Genomic DNA, 18,457 nt, shown 5'->3' with positions numbered 1-18,457 from the left:
AAACAATAATAATTTATAAACATTTTTGGCCTTTTATTTCAGGTAAGAGGTTCGAGATTGAAAGACTTCGTCGATGTCACGGTGCTGAAACCATGCACTCTCACTCTGGTTGAAGGTAAACATGAAATAAGTATTGATAGGAAAAAAATTATATTATCAATCAAAAATATTATTTTTTTATTCTCTCAAATTTTGTATTGATGAGTCTCTTGTGCATATGTTTTTCTATATTCATTAATAGGGTATTTGTACTTATAAATTTAAAATAATGAAAAATGGTATATATATATATATATATATATATACACACACGCACAAATTTGGTGAAGTATGCAAATGCTAATTTTACAGGGATATATATGTTATTTTACTAAATACAAGTGTTTTGTTGAAATTTTCTTGCGGGAGAAGAGGACTACGACGAAGAGCGTGCGGTGGCGCACGTGCGGCGCCTCCTCGACCTCCTCTCCTCCACCACCTGCTTCGGTCATCCGCCGCCTCCGACTCCGCAGCCAACGTCGCCCAAAGATGCCCCGTCTGAGTCAGCCTCCGCTGCGGCCTCGAAGGTCCGCAAGAAAAGCGGCGGTGCCGGAGCCGGCGGGAACCGGAAGAGCCCGCCGGATGACCAGGGCCAGTCCCAGCCGAAGTCGCCGTCACAGTCGCTGGCGGCGGCGGCTAAGGATTCGACGGCAGACCTAGAGGCGGAGATGAGCGGGGCGTGCCCTCGGCTCGGGGCCTTCTATGAGTTCTTCTCCCTCGCCAATCTCACCCCTCCCATCCAGTGTGAGTCCAATCTTACCCTTCCCTCTCTTTTCGATCATGTTTCTCCTGAATCTTGGTCGAGAATTTCGCTTGGATCCTGAATCTTACCCTGTTTTCTTTATCGATTCGTCTGCTGCAGTTATGAGACGAACAACGAATCTTAGGCAAGATGAGCGTCCATCCGACGATCATCTCTTCTTCCTCGAAGTAGGTCTTACTATATTCTTTTTAACGTTTTATCCGTGAATCTTATCGCTAATTGTTTCTTTTGGTTGATACTGGATCTGAAATTGAAGGTGAAGCTATGCAATGGGAAGCTTGTGATCGTCGAGGCATGCTCCAGGGGATTTTACAGTCTTGGGAAGCAATGCTTGCTTTGCCACAATCTTGTCGATCTCCTGAGACATCTCAGTAGAGCATTTAATAATGTCGGCCTCCAATTCTTGCTATGTTTCGTTTCTTACATTAAATCTTTTGCTATTTCAGAAATTGTTAGAAGTAACAAACCTACAACATTTTGATTTCGATATTTTTCAGCATTAAATTTTTTTTTTGTGGCATTATGCATTGTTGCTAAGTTCTAGCAAGTGCTCAACTCTGTGCTGTGTGGTTTACAGGCTTATGAAGATCTCATGAAAGCCTTCATGGAACGGAACAAGGTTGGTTTGTTCTTGTTTAGTGTGGTGGATTCAGGAGCTTCTAATATGTTTCCATGTGGTTGATTCTTACTGATGTTTGCTTAGTTATTCCTTATTTCCTTCTTTGGCTGAAACTATGAGCTTATTGGTGTTCCTTGTTGACACTTAGTGTTGAAAATGAACTAGTTTTTTTATAATGACAACTTGCTTCTGTGATTAATATGGATCATCTTTGGCTACTCTATAACTTCTGCATTCTCTTCATGCTTAATCTGAAATATTTGATCATGTGCATCTTGACAAATCAAGTGAATCTTACAGAATGTCCAACTTATAATATCACAGGATTTTTTAGATCAAGTTCTGATTAATTTAGTGTTTCCTTTCTTAGGCCAAAGTAGCATGTCTTAGTTGGAAACCTTTTCAGTTGCTTAAAAAAGAAGAAAGCTAGGGCCGATATGTGTTTGCTTACTTAAAAAGAAAGTTGCAAACAATCTTTGGTGTTGTGTTTCTTGATTCTGTATTGTAGTCATGAGCTCCTTGGTTCAATCTTGTAGGTATATTAGTTTAATTTGCTTAGAATGTGTCATTTTATTCATTTCCACATCTAAATCTTGGGCTTGTGCATATCTTTGTTGTGGTACAGTCTAGCTAGTTGGTTGTTGAATGCATTCGGTTGACTAAGAGTGCCCTATTATTTGCAGTTTGGAAACCTGCCTTATGGATTTCGTGCAAACACATGGCTTGTGCCTCCAGTTGCTGCTCAGTCACCAGCCACATTTCCTTCCCTTCCTGCTGAGGATGAAACTTGGGGAGGCAATGGAGGTGGATGGTTTCAGGACAGTAGAAGTGATATGATGCCTTGGGCAAATGAGTTCCTTTTTCTTAAGTCCATGCCATGTAAGACAGCAGAAGAGAGACAAATCCGGGACAGAAGAGCTTTCCTGCTTCATATCCTATTTGTAGATGTTGCAATACTAAGAGCTGTTGCAGCTGTAAAGCAAGTTATGGATGAAAGAAAAAATGCAGCTACAGTCGGGGTAGATGAAATCTTGCAGTTTGAGACAGTGGGGGATTTTAGCATCACTGTCACTAAAGATGCTTCAGATGCAAGCTGTAAGGTGGATACAAAGATTGATGGAAGTAAAACAACTGGTATTGATGCCAAACATCTCGCTGAGAGGAACTTGCTAAAAGGAATCACATCAGATGAAAATACAGCAGCTCATGTATGGAATTTTGATCTTTTAAAGAAACCCTACCACAAAAGTGTCTTGTCTTTGTTGTTATGTCTTGTTTTATATGTTTAACGTCAGTTGACAAATTTGTGGCTTGACATTAGTTTCTGTTTTTTATATTTTTATTGTTAGTGAACAAATTTGTGGCTTTCAACCGCAGGATATCGCCATGTTGGGGGTTCTTAATGTGCGATACTGTGGTTATATCGCTGTTGTGAAAGTCAAGCATCATGAGAAAAGCGAACTGGATTTACCTTTGCAAGGTGTTGAAATTAAGGATCATCCTGAAGGTGGTGCAAATGCTTTGAACGTTAGCAGGTAAATAGCCACAATTACATACTCTGATTTCATTCATATAAAATAGTTTTTGCATACTTCATTTCGTTGAAGATATTATTTGTTATTCCAGTCTGAGAATGCTACTTCACAAAAGCCATACACCAAGAGAGAAAAGATTATATAATCATCTACAGAGTTCAAGGCATGAGGAACTCTCTGCAGCAAAAAAAATTGTGGAGAAATTGTTGAAAGATAGCCTAGTGAAGCTTGAGGAGGAGGAAGCTGAATGCAATGTTTCAGTAAGATGGGAATTGGGAGCTTGTTGGATACAACATTTGCAGGATCAGAATAATGGTGACAAAGACAAGAAACAGGTTGGTGAAAATGACAAAAAACAAATCACGACGAAGACAAAAAGTGAGATAAGAGTTGAAGGCCTTGGGAAGCCTCTTAAAATTCTTAAAAACCCAAAAAAGAAACCAGATTCTGATGAAGAAAAGACTTTAACCATTGACAGGAAATCATCTGATGAGATGCATGAAAAACAGAATACAAAGTTGCCTATCAAGGAACCTAAGGTAGAAAGCAAAGAAACTGAGAATTCTTGCAAGCTCAAAGATTTGTTGACTGAACCTGTATATACAAGGTTGCTAGAATCTAATACTGGACTTCATTTGAAGGTATGCACAAGTCACATGAATATATGCAGGTTATGCCTTATTTCAGGTGTATGTTCTGATTTTTCTACTGCTATCTCAGGTGTTGATTGTCAGTTGCAAATTCATGTCTTACTATTACAGAATTAGTAACTTTGTTTGTTTATTCTAAAGTTTCAGTTCTGTTGTACATATGTACACTTATCTGGGCTATGTATCATTAGTTAATTCCTGTCTATATCACAATTACTACTAAATAACATGTAAATTTATTGTCTGTGTGTGTATCATCTTAACTTACATAGAAACATATATTAAGATTACAATTAATTTGAAGATGAGAAGCTGATCTATTCTCATGATCAGTCTCCACAGGAATTAACTGAGATGGCAATGAGATATTATGATGAAGTTGCTCTCCCAAAGTTGGTATGCCTGAGTACAATTTTTTCATATTTAATTCATTATTTTCTGTTTTAGTATGGAATGATGGTTAATGAGTATTATTTGTACCTTGGCATGTATTCAGGTCTCAGATTTTGGGTCATTGGAGCTATCACCTGTTGATGGTCGTACTCTAACTGATTTCATGCATACAAGAGGTCTAAGAATACGCTCTCTTGGGCAAGTTGTGAGTCACCTTTAGCTTGAAGAGGCTGAATATATCTTTACTTTCACAAAGTATTTTTCCTAATTATATTAAATGCAATATTATGTACAATATCTGTCAGGTCAAGCTTTCAGAGAAGCTGTCTCATGTTCAGTCACTCTGTATTCATGAGATGATAGTAAGGGCTTTTAAGCATGTTGTACGAGCTGTGATTGCTTCTGTTTCTGATACTGGAGATTTATCTATATTGATGGCTGCAACACTTAACATGCTCCTTGGGCTTCCTGATTCTGATGTTTCACATTCTGCTATACGTGTGCACTTTCTAGTCTGGAGATGGCTTGAAGTATTTCTAAGAAAGCGATATAACTGGGAACTTACAATCTCAAACTATAATGATATAAGAAAATATGCTATTTTAAGAGGGCTATGTCACAAGGTAATGATCATTTTTCATTTCTGTAAATGATATTTAATTTTCCTTTCATCTTACATGTTCAATTTTCTTAGGTGGGAATTGAATTGGCACCCAGAGACTTTGATATGGATTCAAATTTCCCCTTTGACAAATCAGATATCATCAGCCTTGTACCTGTGCACAAGGTAAAGCTGCTAAGATGGTCTTATTTGAAATATGGTATCTACCATAATGTATCTTACATTCTTAGTGCTTTTGAATCTTTTGCAGCAAGTTGCATGCTCATCTGCAGATGCACGACAACTTCTAGAGTCTTCGAAAATGGCACTTGATAAGGGTAAACTTGAAGACGCAGTCAACTATGGAACAAAGGTAATTCGTCATAAGATACTGTACAGGTTAACTTCTTTGTAAAGACCTTTTTTCTCTTTCATTTGCTTTTGGTATGAAGGTGTAGTTGGATGCAGGCTCTGGCAAAATTAATTGCAGTCTGTGGTCCTTATAATCGGATGACTGCTGGAGCCTACAGTCTTTTAGCTGTTGTTCTCTACCATACTGGTGACCTTAATTAGGTAGCTTTCAGATATTTGTGTCACTGAAGGCCATGGTTCTTATGATATGGACTTATGGAGTATCTTACGATCTGTTATGTGCCATGGTTCTCTCTTTTCTGATATCTTAAAAGGAACCTTGTTAAATGGTCTATTTGAGTAAAATTGAGCAGATCAATTATGTTTTTACCAATCCAATGTCAAAAATACACCATTATGGACAATTTAAATTTGCCAAGTCCAACGATCTGAAATTTGGAGAATTGTAATGTAAAGTTTGTGTCATGGGTGATTATGTTCCGAGTGATTGAAACCGTTTTTTGTAATTCATATTTCATAATATTGACATGTAATTCTGTTGGAAATTTAGTTGGTAGCTAATTTATGCCTTGAATAAGTGCATGCAGGACCATTAGTGGGTCATGAGGTTGAAACAGATCAAAGAGCGATAAACCACAGTTCAATATTTTAATACAGCATTTGTGTTCCTGACTTGTGTCCTCTTTTAGTAGATCAATGTCTAATTCTAATTGGATTTATCTGTTTTTTAATGGCTTTTGCAAAGATCTGAATCGAGTTAAACCATGAAACAGTATTCTACCACTATGGTTTCTTACGCTAAGATGAATATTAGAATATGCTATATGGTGTTTTTTACTATTTAAAATTTTATATATCACTTCAATTATTAGGGATGACTTTTAGGAACTTTCTGTTATAAATTTTGAACCTGTGCTCCTGTCTTTGGCTGGGATTATACTAAATTATTGCAACTTTTAGGCCACAACTTATCAGCAGAAGGCATTGGACATAAATGAGAGGGAGCTTGGATTGGATCATCCAGATACAATGAAGAGCTACGGCGACCTAGCTGTTTTTTACTACAGGCTTCAACATACTGAATTGGCTCTAAAGTAACTTCAATTCTTATTTGTTGTAGTATCAAATCTTAGATAGTGTTCTTTTGATTGGGAATTCTAATATCTTGAATTATTAGATATTCCATCTTTTGTTTTTATAATGACTTGAACATTGGTACTGTCTTATAAGATATTATTGCAGTATAATATATTAGGATTCGAGGAGATATAAACTTAGAATTAGTGCCTCTTCTAGATAGAAAAAAAGAAGAAGACTTCTGGCAGGTAACGGTCAAAAATTTTTAACTAGGTTATTTGCATGAAATGATCTTGATGAATTAATACATAAAAGTAGAAATTTTAGTCTTGAATTCTAGATTACCAAACTAAAAAGATGGTTTCACTTAAAACAACATTCTTAGCATAATACTTGTAAAGTTAAGGAGAAGCCTTTCTTCTACTATAAGCATTGAAAAGAAGTTTGTAAGTTATTCAGCATGAATGCAATGATTGAGATATTTGTACAATTTGTTCATTGTATATCATGCTTCCCAGCACATGTAAAAAATGTCTACATGTCAGAAGCTATTTAATAATGTAAATCTTCTAACTATGACAAAGAAAGCTTTATGATATTAATTAGTGAAGGATAGAGCTTTAAACATACAGAGTTTGTCATAGGAGTACCATGGCAACAAAGTATTTAGAAAAAATTGCATCTATATCTTTTCTTATGTTATTCTTTAAAAGCTTAAAGAGTGACAAATGGTTTATCAAACTTATCAGCATTGTAAAAATTCAGGTTCCTCCAGTCCACTGTGACCATCTTATGAGAGAGAAAGAACACATCGGAATTTTGGTTGGAGAAAGAAGATAGCTCCATTAATATCACATGATTAGTTATAACATGGATTTATTAGCCAAATGGTGAAGAGGAAACTTAAAAATTTTAACACTTAGTCTTGTGGAAGGAGATTGAATAGGTTCTTGTCATAGGCTTGTCAAGAGACCAGACAAATTTCATAAAGTTTCTCCCATTTTTCTCAGTCTAGTCGGGGAATAAATTTTTATGGCCGTTGACAAAGGCCATTGTTCTATTTTAGTCTCATGTGTGACATGTCTTGAGTGTTTTCTCTGTTTGGTCATTGCTCATTTTTAGCTTGTGTTTTGAAGCACCGAGGTTTATATTCTTGATGTGTTATCATGAGGGTTGGTTGATATGACCGGTTAAACAGAGAATTTTTTTTTTACATGCCAATGCAAAACTTAATATTAAAGCTTCCATGACACATATCTGTCTTATGGTTTTGGTTATGTCTACTCTATTATTATGCATATTAGCTAAAATATGCAAAGATGGCATTTTCTTCGTTTTTTTGCCACAAAGAATGCAGCTTAATTTGAGAACAATGGCTTTCTAGATTTAACTTTAATATTTACTTCGTACCTGAAAATTAATGTGTGCATAAAAAGTTGAAGAACAGAAACTAACAAAAATTAAGCTTCTTACTTTCCAGGTTAGTATTGTTATGTTTTGGTGTTTGTATTGGAAATAATAAGCCAGGACCATGCTTCCATTATATGTTATTTACCATCACCCTTAATTTTTCTCCTGTTACTTGTTAATCAGGTATGTGAAACGTGCGTTGTATCTTTTGCATCTTACTTGTGGACCATCTCATCCAAACACAGCTGCTACATATATTAATGTGGCTATGATGGAGGAAGGCCTGGGAAATATACATGTGGCACTTAGATATCTTCATAAAGCTTTGAAATGCAATCAGAAGTTGCTTGGTCCTGACCACATTCAGGTTTGTTTTTGTTCTCAAATTCTGTTTCTTCTTGTGTCTTTTTATTTCTGAAGTAGTCATAGCATTCTTTTAAGATAAGCAGCTGATGCTTATTGTAGTTCGGTGTTAGAAATCATAAATTATTACAATAATTGGTTAATGAAGTCCCACAGAAACATTATTAATTACTTTGAGATGATAAGGCATGTATTACAGAGTGACTTCTAGCTAGTTCACCCCTAATCTGCTCACCTAGTGACCTGGATAATTAGGTGATCTAGAACCCCTTATCTATTGACCTTCTGCTGTGTGGGAGAGGGCTTTGCCAAAGCAGTATAAGTTAGCAGGTTCGACTTTCAGCAATCCATATAAATTAGGAGCATCATTGGCCTGTTATCAAGGGGTTCAGTTATATGCTTCATTAGACAATCTCTGGAACCCATTAGCCAAAGTTTGCCACACACATTATTATTCTGCCCTAACAAGAGTATACCATTCTCGGTCATGCAACCAAGATTTGTTATACATAAGAAAATGGGACAGCAATTCATTCCTTTTTAATTTGTTAGTTTGGGTTTGAACAAGTACATCAAGCAAAATCAGATGAGCTTAAAATCTATCATGTGGTAGAGTACAAAAGGTTTTGGGATCTATAAGAAAAGGATTGCTTTCATATCAAGGTCATCTGGGATGACCTAGTCAGCTTAATACCTAAGCGAACTCCTTCACTCTATTTTCTCTCTAACCTCCTCTTTCTACTCAACATGAGAAAACAATCATTTCCAAGTTCAAAATGGGCATTCCCTTTTGGATACTCTATTATATTTTGAAACACAGGTTACTTGACAAATAAAAAGTTCAATATCTCTAGATGCATTCCATATCCATACTCTAGTGGGACATCTAGTTTGGCTCCTTTGTGACCTCTGAAATGTACGAGCCATACCTTTCTACTTGTGGGGGTTAAGGCTGCGTACATTGTCCCTCCCGGATACTGAATTAATGTGCAAGTGTTAAGAGTGTTAGGCTGCCACTTTGTATACACCTCCAATATTTATTAGAGCTGACTATCTTCTAGATATGTCCAAGGGTACTTCTCGAACACTTTGTAAGTCACTAGTTTATATTTTATTATCGATTGGGAAGAGCTCATTATTTTATCATCTTTAATAGTTCAAGTAGATGGGGATCCACAAAGCATAGTCTATGGAATATAGATTTGATTTTGACTGTTACCTTTTACATTATTCTCTTTTCCTTACAAGTATATCAATATAAGATTTTGTTCTAAAAGGTGTTTTACAATGTACTGCACTAAGATGCTTGTCAACACTTTTTTTCTTCCCATCTTTTGATTCAGAACTATATATTTTCTTAAAGCAAAAATATGAGATTTCATTGTATACATGATTTTGCTGCCACATACACTCTGTCTCACTCTTTCAAAATTTTACTTGTTCCCATATCTTCGTCTTGTTATTTTCATTTCATTGCAAAACCAACACCAATTGTTTCCAACTATGTAAGGGAAAAAATTGCATCTCTGTTTTCTTGTGTTCTTGTATGGAGATGGTACACACACAGACATGATGTAGATGGACATACATAGGAACACAAAAATAATGGACACTAGCTGCATGTGTACGTGGAATGAAGTGGTTTTTTTGTCTCAAAACAGTCTCTTTTTCAGAAAAAGAGCTTCTGATACTAACTTGCCTTTTCAAATTAGTCCTCTGATTGGCTCTCTTATGATAACATGAAAGTTAATTTTTGGCAGATAAAAAACCTATCAACTTTATAGTATAATGATAATATCTTTTCCAGGTTTGCCTGTGATAAACCAGATTTATAATTTCATTGAATGATCTCACACTAACTGTCTTTTAACTTTCAATGTCTGATGTAAGTAGTTCCATTATTATTTTTTTGCATTGGATGGTAGACCTTATTTTATTTTTATATGAAGAGTATTAGGTATATATATAATATATGTATCTAATTTTCTACATTACATTAGACCGCAGCAAGTTACCATGCGATAGCTATTGCACTATCCTTGATGGAAGCATATCCTTTGAGTGTTCAACATGAGCAAACAACATTACAAATACTTAGAGCAAAGCTTGGTCCAGATGACTTGCGTACTCAGGTGATTTATGCATATCTTTATATGGAGAGACATCAATAAAACTTTTTTTTTCTTAATTCTGCATCGATTTAGTTTCTTGACTCACAGAGTTGCCATTTGATTTCGCAGGATGCTGCTGCCTGGCTTGAGTACTTTGAGTCAAAGGCTATTGAGCAGCAAGAAGCTGCTCGAAATGGTACGCGGAAGCCTGATGCATCTATTGCCAGCAAAGGCCACCTGAGGTACAGCAATAATTGCAGTGATTAGGTTTAACATGCTTTGGGTCACAAATACTGTGAGCATGCTCACTCTGCACTTATTGCTGATATACGTGATCTATATAACGTCATCCTCGTGCACTAAAATTAATATTTTCATTGACTAGATGTGCCAACTGAATTTTCTACTTCCACTAAAATGATGAATATCCTATGCCTGATCTCCTTGATTTCATTGATTCCAACCAAGATGGTAGAGGAAGAGATGCTGAATCCCTGAAGAGGAAGAATCTGGGTTTAATGGTATGTTGATAAGCCTTTATCTTGTTTAAATACTTCTGAGAATCTAATTGTGTATTTATGTTTGGTCATGTTGGCTTACATGTTTAATATATCCGCTTGCTACCTGAATGATTTTTTAAGTGGTAGATCGAATAAATGTCAAAGACAACATTTATAGAGCCAATAATTTCATGCTAACTTTGGTGGTGAATTAGGTCTTAGGTAGTATATAGTTTAACAGAATAACCTAATTTATAGCAAATATCAAGTTAGTCACTTGAAATAATTCAACTTGTACTTAATTTTTGCATCTAAATTAGTGGTAAACTGAATAAATTTTGAACTTAACACTCATAGAGCCAATTGTTTCATGTAAATATTGGCAATAAATCAGGTCTAACATAATATAGTGAGCAAACTATGCTAATTTATAACAAGCAACTAACAAGTTACTCACTTAAAATTTTTCAAATTGTACTTAGTTTTTACAGCTCTTGCTGCCTGCTACCAATCACTTGATTATAGGCATGCATTTATTTTACCTTGTCTGCCCTGCTTCTGGTTCAAGAAGATACTGCCTTATTGCTATATAACCTGTCCAAGTATTTGAAAGAGAGTCCAACTGAACCTAGAAAACAGAAGTAGATCCTCACTCTTAATTGTTGTGCATGTGGATAATCAAAATACTCAAGCTTTATGTATCAGTACTAGAAAAATATTTTTTGAGAAACATGTCCTACATCCAGCTAGTCTTCAAAATCATGATGTTAAATGAGAATTCGCTGCAAAGGCCATACTGTTTTTGCATAACAGTGTCCTTTAGGTATTTTTTATTGGTTATGAACAATATTTTCATAGTTTCAGAATTCTTTTAGTGTTTGATACTTAATTGCAACACAAACCAACTTATATTAACTAGATGCTTGTGCACTCTTTAATTAAAATCAAAATGTATTCCAGATTATTTATAGTATTTAAAAATATATATTTTTGTGTTACTGGGCAGTTTTTCTCTCTGTACTAAGATGCTAATGTAGTTGCTGAAAGAAATTGATGATGAATCAGACACTTAACCTATAAATGGAGCCAATACTAATGCTTGTACAATTCTTGTTACCTTTTCTTCTGCTTGTTGAATTCTTTTTTCATTTTTTCTCTCAATTTAATGAACATAAGAATGCTAACCTTTTTATTTTTGAATTTAAAGTTTCTCAAAAAATTTTAATTGGAAGAGCTTCACTTGGTTTTCCTTTTATCGCAAAAACCAAGCAATCAGTTTTGTACTGATTCAGGTGAAAGTGCAGTCATCTCAAAACTTGAATGTGGCAGATTCTTTGTCCAAGGATTCAGTAGCTACTATTTCAGATGAAGTGAAACAAGTGACTGATGGTAGTGATACCCAAGATGATGAGAACATGAGTAGTCCAGGTGTTGAGCCAAAACATGAAGATGCTGTTGCCAAAAAGCAGTTATTTGTTTCTCAACAATCTAAAGGAACAGCAGAGCAAAAGGTTGCTTCTTTTAGTGAAGATGTAAGAGAGATAAATACAGAAGCAGAAGATGGTTGGCAACCTGTTCAAAGACCAAGGTCCATCGGAGGTTCAAGCCAGCAAATCAAGCATCAACGTACAAGCACCTGGAAAACCTACAACTATCAGATGAATGATGTTCCTAGTGAAACTGTTCAATCCAAGCCACAGTTTTCTTATTTAAATAATGGGTATTATTTGCTTAAGAAAAAGATAGTTATTCCTGGAAGCTTTAATGACAATCTTAACATGCAAGTTCAGTCACCAGACACCAGATCTGGTCAGAAGGCGTATAAGGCTGTAACTTATCGGGTGAAGTCAGTGCCTTCATCCACCAATCCTGAGATCAGTCATAACTCTTGGAGTGCTGTCGAAAGAACGACTTCCCCATTAGATGCTCATGCACCCTATTATCGCCATGATAGCCAGGTATTAGAGAATCAGAAGAACCTAATAGGTGGTGTCTCTGAGCCTCGCAACAATTTGGTTCATAGTTTTAGTAATTCTCCATCATATAAAGATGTAGCACTGGCACCTCCAGGAACAATTGCCAAGATACATAGCCGAAAGTTTCAGGAGAATATGCCATTGGAACAAGAGTTGTCTATTGGTGGCAATGCATCTGAAATAAAGGAATCATTTTTGGCCGAGGAACATACAGAAAATGCTGCAGAGCTATCTGAGATATCTAACATAACCCAAGATAAGGACACTGTCCAGGATGCGTTTTTAGACTCAGATAAAAAAGTTGAAGTTGATCATGAAGAAGAAAGAAAGGAAGATTGTGAAACAGAACAATTACTAGAACCATCATCTTCTGATTTGGAAGTGGCATCTTGTAGTAGCATGCTCACCAAGAATATCATTGACAATTGTGTATCTAGCAATGAGGTTCAAGGAGTTGAGCAAAATGAGAATCATGATCAGAATTTGTCAACAAATACATCTGATAGGAAAAAATCTGAGTGTCCCATCACTGCAGAAAGCAAAGAAGATAATCATGACGAAGCCTCATGTACCAATGTTGGTATCAGTTCTTACTCTAGTCTCCATCAATTCAATTTCAAGAAGGTTCTCATCCCTGAGAAAACAGGTGGTGATTATCCCACGATGGAACTACCACCTTCTAATTATGATGGGAGAGAGGTATCTAGCAAGAAGCTGTCTGCATCTGCTGCACCGTTTAGCCCTTTCCCTGCTACAGTACTTGGTCCTGTTCCTGTAACTGTTGGTCTTCCTCCTAATGGTACAATTTCTGCAGTTACACCATGGCCATTGAGTTCCAGTCTGCATGCTTCACCCACGGCTGTAATGCCAATGGTGCCTCCTATTTGTACCTCACCGCATCATCCTTATCCTTCTTCACCTAGGCCTTCGCACATTCTACGTCCCTTGCCATTTATATATCCACCATATACCCAACCTCAAGTCATTCCAAATACCACTTTTGCTATGAACGGTAACATATTTCATGGAAACCATTATCCATGGCAGTGCAACATTGGTGCAAACGTTCCTGACTTTGCGCCAGGATCAGTATGGTCTGGTTCTCATCCTGTGGACTTCTCATCTTTGCCACCCATCATTAGTCCAACTTCTGAATCCGTGTTGGAACCAATTATAACATCTCATTTAAGAACTGATGTGAGTCTAGACCTTCCATCGGATAACAATACTGAAGAAGGGACCAAAACAGAAGAGAATAATGAGATATCCCAGATTATAGACATTTGTAAACCGCTGGATGGTAACTGGTTAGAGAAACGGGAATCTGAAGAATCTCACAGAAATAATACAAAAATTACCGACTTGGAATCTGAGACGGTTTTCAGACAAGATGCACAGCATAGTGGTGGAAGGCATGTCTTCAGGAGTAGCAAAAAGTATGAGGGTGAGGGAAGCTTTAGCATATACATCAAGGGTAGAAATCGCCGTAAACAGACACTAAAGCTGGCTATAAGTTTGCTCAATATGCCATATGGATCACAGTCATTTAAAGTTATATATAGCAGAGTAGTAAGAGGAAGTGATGTTATAAGTGCAACAGATATATCTTCCAGTGAAAATATTACTTCCGACTAGTCACAAGCAAAGAACACTACAAACTTCAAAATGGGCAGGAAAGAATTTTTTTTATTGTTCAAGCCACATCCAGGAGGACGTGACTGAAAAATTAGCAATGTTGATAATTTAGTTATTGCTATTTTTCAGGCAACTGATATTTTTTATTAAGAAGCCAAGATTGAACGTTCAGGAAGGTAAGCGACAAATCTCCTCATGGTCCAAGCCAGGTATTTCTTTGTTAATTAGCTTGACAATGTTACATAACTTGCAGATTTATTGCTCATCAATGCACCTCCATATACTTTATTGTCAATAACATCTCTTTTGCTTTAATTTTGTGTTGGTTTCTCAAGCATACAATTAATTTATCCTGTTTAACATAAGTTATTAGGAAGAAACTTTGTTTGTGAACTGATCATGATTCACCTTTGAAATCCCCAAATTTTTTAATCTCGAGTATCTTCAGTATTGATATCTCACACCATCAAAAAGCTCATAGTATACCATCATGCATGTAATTTATAAGCCTGACTCGATATTTTAGTTCCGGTCTAGCCATTCCAATTGCCAAGCAACCGGTCAAGAGAGACAGACTGAGCGGATATTTTCAGGCTTCCGAAGATGTTTTGATATGCATGAAACTAGTATCAACATCTTTTTGAGGCGCAGATTTTTGCTTCTATTGTAGCTTTCTCTAATTTGCAATCTTGATAATCAGATTGCTGGAGTTAAGTTGTTTTTTCTAATTACCTCTCATCTGTTGCAAATTCCAGGGTATGGCTTACCATCAAATCCAACCTAATTCCTTTTAGTTAAGTCTTCCACTTGCTATGTTTACTGCTGTTGATCTAATCATCTATCACACGTCTTGAGTCTCTGGGCTCATTGGATTTCCAGTCTACCAGGGATTATCAGTTCATTTGTTGAAGCAGTACAACATTTAATAATGATGTTAAATCCGATTAGAAAGCTGGGTTGTGCATCCTACCTCTTATGATTTTGTTTTTATGACATTATCTACAACCATTTTCTTGCATTCTCAAATTAGAGCAGATTTATCCGAAAATTAGACTTGTAATATAGCTGCCACACTACCTTTTTGGCATTCCAGTACAGACTAGGTAGATTGCTTGAATTGTAATGTATGCCTCTGTTATTCAGTAGTGATGCTCAAGCAAGATTTATGTGTGGTCGAGTTTTCAACTTGCACAACATATATAATTTTTTTTTGTATGTTGTTTGTCATAGCTTTCTAGATGTATGTATATCATTTGCCATCTTTTCAACTCAACATTAAATGCTTTCTGAGTAGAGTGTGGGGTTAATTTGTGGTGTTTGAATGAAATTGGGTGATTGATCATTCACAAAAATATTTTTGCATGATCATTCCTAGTATTTTCATTTCTTCTTCCGTACAGGCTGATGAAGACCATTTCGTCTGCAGGTTCACAACATAGATTGTTGAGAAGGCTATGAAGTTCCAAGTCTAGAGAGGATGGAAATAGCGTAGAACTTTTGACCAAATCATTAGAATTAGGTTGAAACTATTAACCATTTTTTCTTCTCCATTGAAGAGACATGTATGAGCATTTTTCTCCTCTCTTTTTTCCCCTTTTCCTTTTGAGGATTCTGAAATTTATAGCCGACAACATTGTAAGTCATGGGATTTTGTGAACCTCGACTTTTCTACCCATCAAAATAACTTTTGCAATTTCTGCTAATATATTCTTTTCGGGTATGCGTTTCATGCTTGCAAAATTAACGTCATTCAGTCGTTGATAGGGTTGGGAAAATTCTCTTATTTTTTTATCTGATGTGATGGTCAAAGTGAAAATTTTAAGCTTAATTAGCTGCTTCTAAAACCTGATATTCCTGATCATCGACTTGATTATGAGTTGGAAACGTTGAACATCGGAGATCAGTATATTCTAATTTGTTTAAATCAATGCATTTAGGATGCTGTTATTCTTTTCTTTAATAATCCCTCGATTGAATCTGAAATGATCAAAGAGGTAAATCAATGATTCCATCTCTAAAAGCATTTGTCATGGGCAAACCGATGTATTAATTTCGTTTGACTCAAATTATTGATCAAAATACGCAGATATTTTTATTTTTCATTGCTACTGTCATTTTTGTTCTCATTAGGTTTCTAATTCTTCTTAAGCTTTGTACGGACAAGATTTTATCTATAAAGATTAAGATAACTAATTGGAAAAAATAATAATAATAATAACAACAACAAATAATCAACATGGTAACAATGAATCTGGAAGTTTGACATGTCTTCAAGTTAGTACGTGGGAAGATACTAATGGTTTCAGCACCTCTTCAGTTCTTGTAGAATTCCTTCAGCAAAGAGAGATCGCCATCATCGGACGACACAGTCGACGCGAAATTTATAATGTTCATCTCTCGTGGCTCAGATATCCACTCTTTGTATGATCACAACCCATAGCATAAGAAACCCTCGAGGATCAGATCCAACATGAGGTGATCCGATGAACGAGAACTGTTGATATGATGAGATTTCCATGAAGTAAGTGGTGCAGCATTAGGCATACGAGATATCTATCAACCAGTAGTAGTACTTGATGGCTCATCACCGTCATCATCTTCTTCTCGGCCGCATCACCCACTTCTGCCGCCACCCGATACGCGTACAGGTTCGAGGGAAATGGGTAACCTAAAGAAGTGCTCCTCTCCCCTCTCATCGATCTTCCTCACCCATCTGCTTTTGCTGCGCGGCCTCCTCCGCCCTGATCCCTTCGCGCTCTTCCGCCGTTCCACGCCGCCTGCCGTCGTCCCCGTCCTTCCCACCTCCTCAATCTTCCCTATCATCGTCACCTCCATCCCATCTTCGCCTATCGGCCCCTCCTCCCTCCCCGCAGACAGTTAGCGATCGCCACCGAACTCCTCGGATTGAAGCGGAGCAGCTCGAGCAGGCCTGCGTACGGGTCGGACTTGCAGCCCACCAGAGAGCAGCCGATGTGCTCGTGATACGGGTCGCCCACCTTGAACTCCACCGCGTCGTCCACGCCGGACTCCTCGACGACATCCTTCGTGGGAGCGAGCGACACCTCCTCCGGGATGATGCAGACGAGTCTGCCTCCGGTTTGTCGAGCTGCAGCGGCGAGGGCTCCCGTGGATTGGGACGCCTCCGGTGAGCTTTGTATGGTTGGTCACGGGATCTTCTACAAGCCCTTAGGTGATCGACTTCATCTTTCTGCTGTTTTGAAGCTCAACTACCCCAAGACTTCCAACATCTCTACCAGTCTGGTGAGCGGGACTGTCGAGAGCTTGGGGCCCCACCACATCGATCCCATCTCGCTTGTAGCCTATGCTCAAAAGGAGTATGTTTTCACGATGATCCCCCAAGCCAACCACTCATGCTCCTCTCTTCCATTCCAGGAGGAATCACTAAGTTTCGGGCCTACTTCTGTTTGTAGTCATCTCCTCCGGTATATGACTGGTAGAACATTTCAGCTAGACTACGGCAGTGGCTGCACCGGTAGCAACTGTGGAACTCTAAGTAGTAGCTTTGGGTTCTCCGCTAGATTCTTGTCCTTCGATATGATACAGTGCTCGGAGAACGGCCGGTTGCATCTCTACATCGAATTCTCCAATTCCAGTTATCTTTCATATGATGTCCCGATGGTGCCTAAGAAGTCCATGATGGGTGAAGGCTATTGGGACCATGTTAAGAATCGTCTCTGTCTCATAGCCTGTCACATTCTTGAAGGGAGTTCACAGGCGAGTCCCTCTGTTGGTGATTGCTCGATCGGACTGAGCTTATGGTTCCCAACTGTCCTGACGCTGAGAAGAAAGGACGTGGTCGGTCATATGTGGAGTAACAAGAAGAAGAGAGACCCTGGCTACTTCAGCATGGTCTCGTTCCACCGGTCGGGTGGGCGAATGGTCACGATTCCTGGGCTGAGATATAACTACACCCTAATAGATTCTGTCAGCGGGCCTTGCAAGGTGAGAAGTGGCAGCACACAGTCGAGCGAGGAAAGGTATCCAGATGGAAGATGTTCCCGCGACATGCGGTTCAGTATCGCGGTGGAGGATGCCGGCGGCCGAAGTGGATGGGGGGAAGCTAATGTCTTTTCTATGGGCGACGAGTTTTGTGATGATTATGACTTCGTTACGACGTCGGAGACGGCAAGCTTCGTGCCTGCAGCTGACTGGGTCGCGAAGAATCAAAGTGTTTGGAACGTAAGCTATGCCATAAGCTATTATATGTACTCTGCTTCCGCTGAGGGGGGCGAACAGTTTGGCATCGCTGCTGAGGGGATATACGATGCTGGAAGTGGAACACTCTGCATGAAGGGATGTCGATCTCCGAGTTTGCCCACCAAAAACCAAACAGCAATTGACTGTGAGATCTTAATCAATATCCAGTTTCCCCCTCTCCACTCGAAGATGGGA

General features: G+C 37.9%; 1 protein-coding gene and 1 pseudogene across 1 annotated transcript in view; both read left to right on the top strand.

Annotated features, from left to right (window-relative positions):
- The window catches only part of LOC135651913 (protein REDUCED CHLOROPLAST COVERAGE 1-like), a 101,157-nt pseudogene extending 85,393 nt beyond the window's left edge, over positions 1–15,764 (top strand).
- Positions 15,765–17,119: 1,355 nt separating this feature from the next.
- LOC135651422 (uncharacterized) overlaps positions 17,120–18,457 on the top strand; it is a 2,313-nt gene continuing 975 nt past the window's right edge. Inside the window, exon 1 of the mRNA XM_065171489.1 lies at positions 17,120–18,457. This exon is cut by the window's right edge and continues 975 nt beyond it. Coding sequence (XP_065027561.1) covers positions 17,120–18,457 — 1,338 coding nt within the window.

Source organism: Musa acuminata, chromosome BXJ3-10, assembly GCF_036884655.1.
Source record: "Musa acuminata AAA Group cultivar baxijiao chromosome BXJ3-10, Cavendish_Baxijiao_AAA, whole genome shotgun sequence".
Lineage (NCBI taxonomy): Eukaryota > Viridiplantae > Streptophyta > Magnoliopsida > Zingiberales > Musaceae > Musa > Musa acuminata.
The sequence above is the reverse complement of the archived record's forward strand: the minus strand, read 5'-3'. Positions and strand labels throughout refer to the sequence as shown.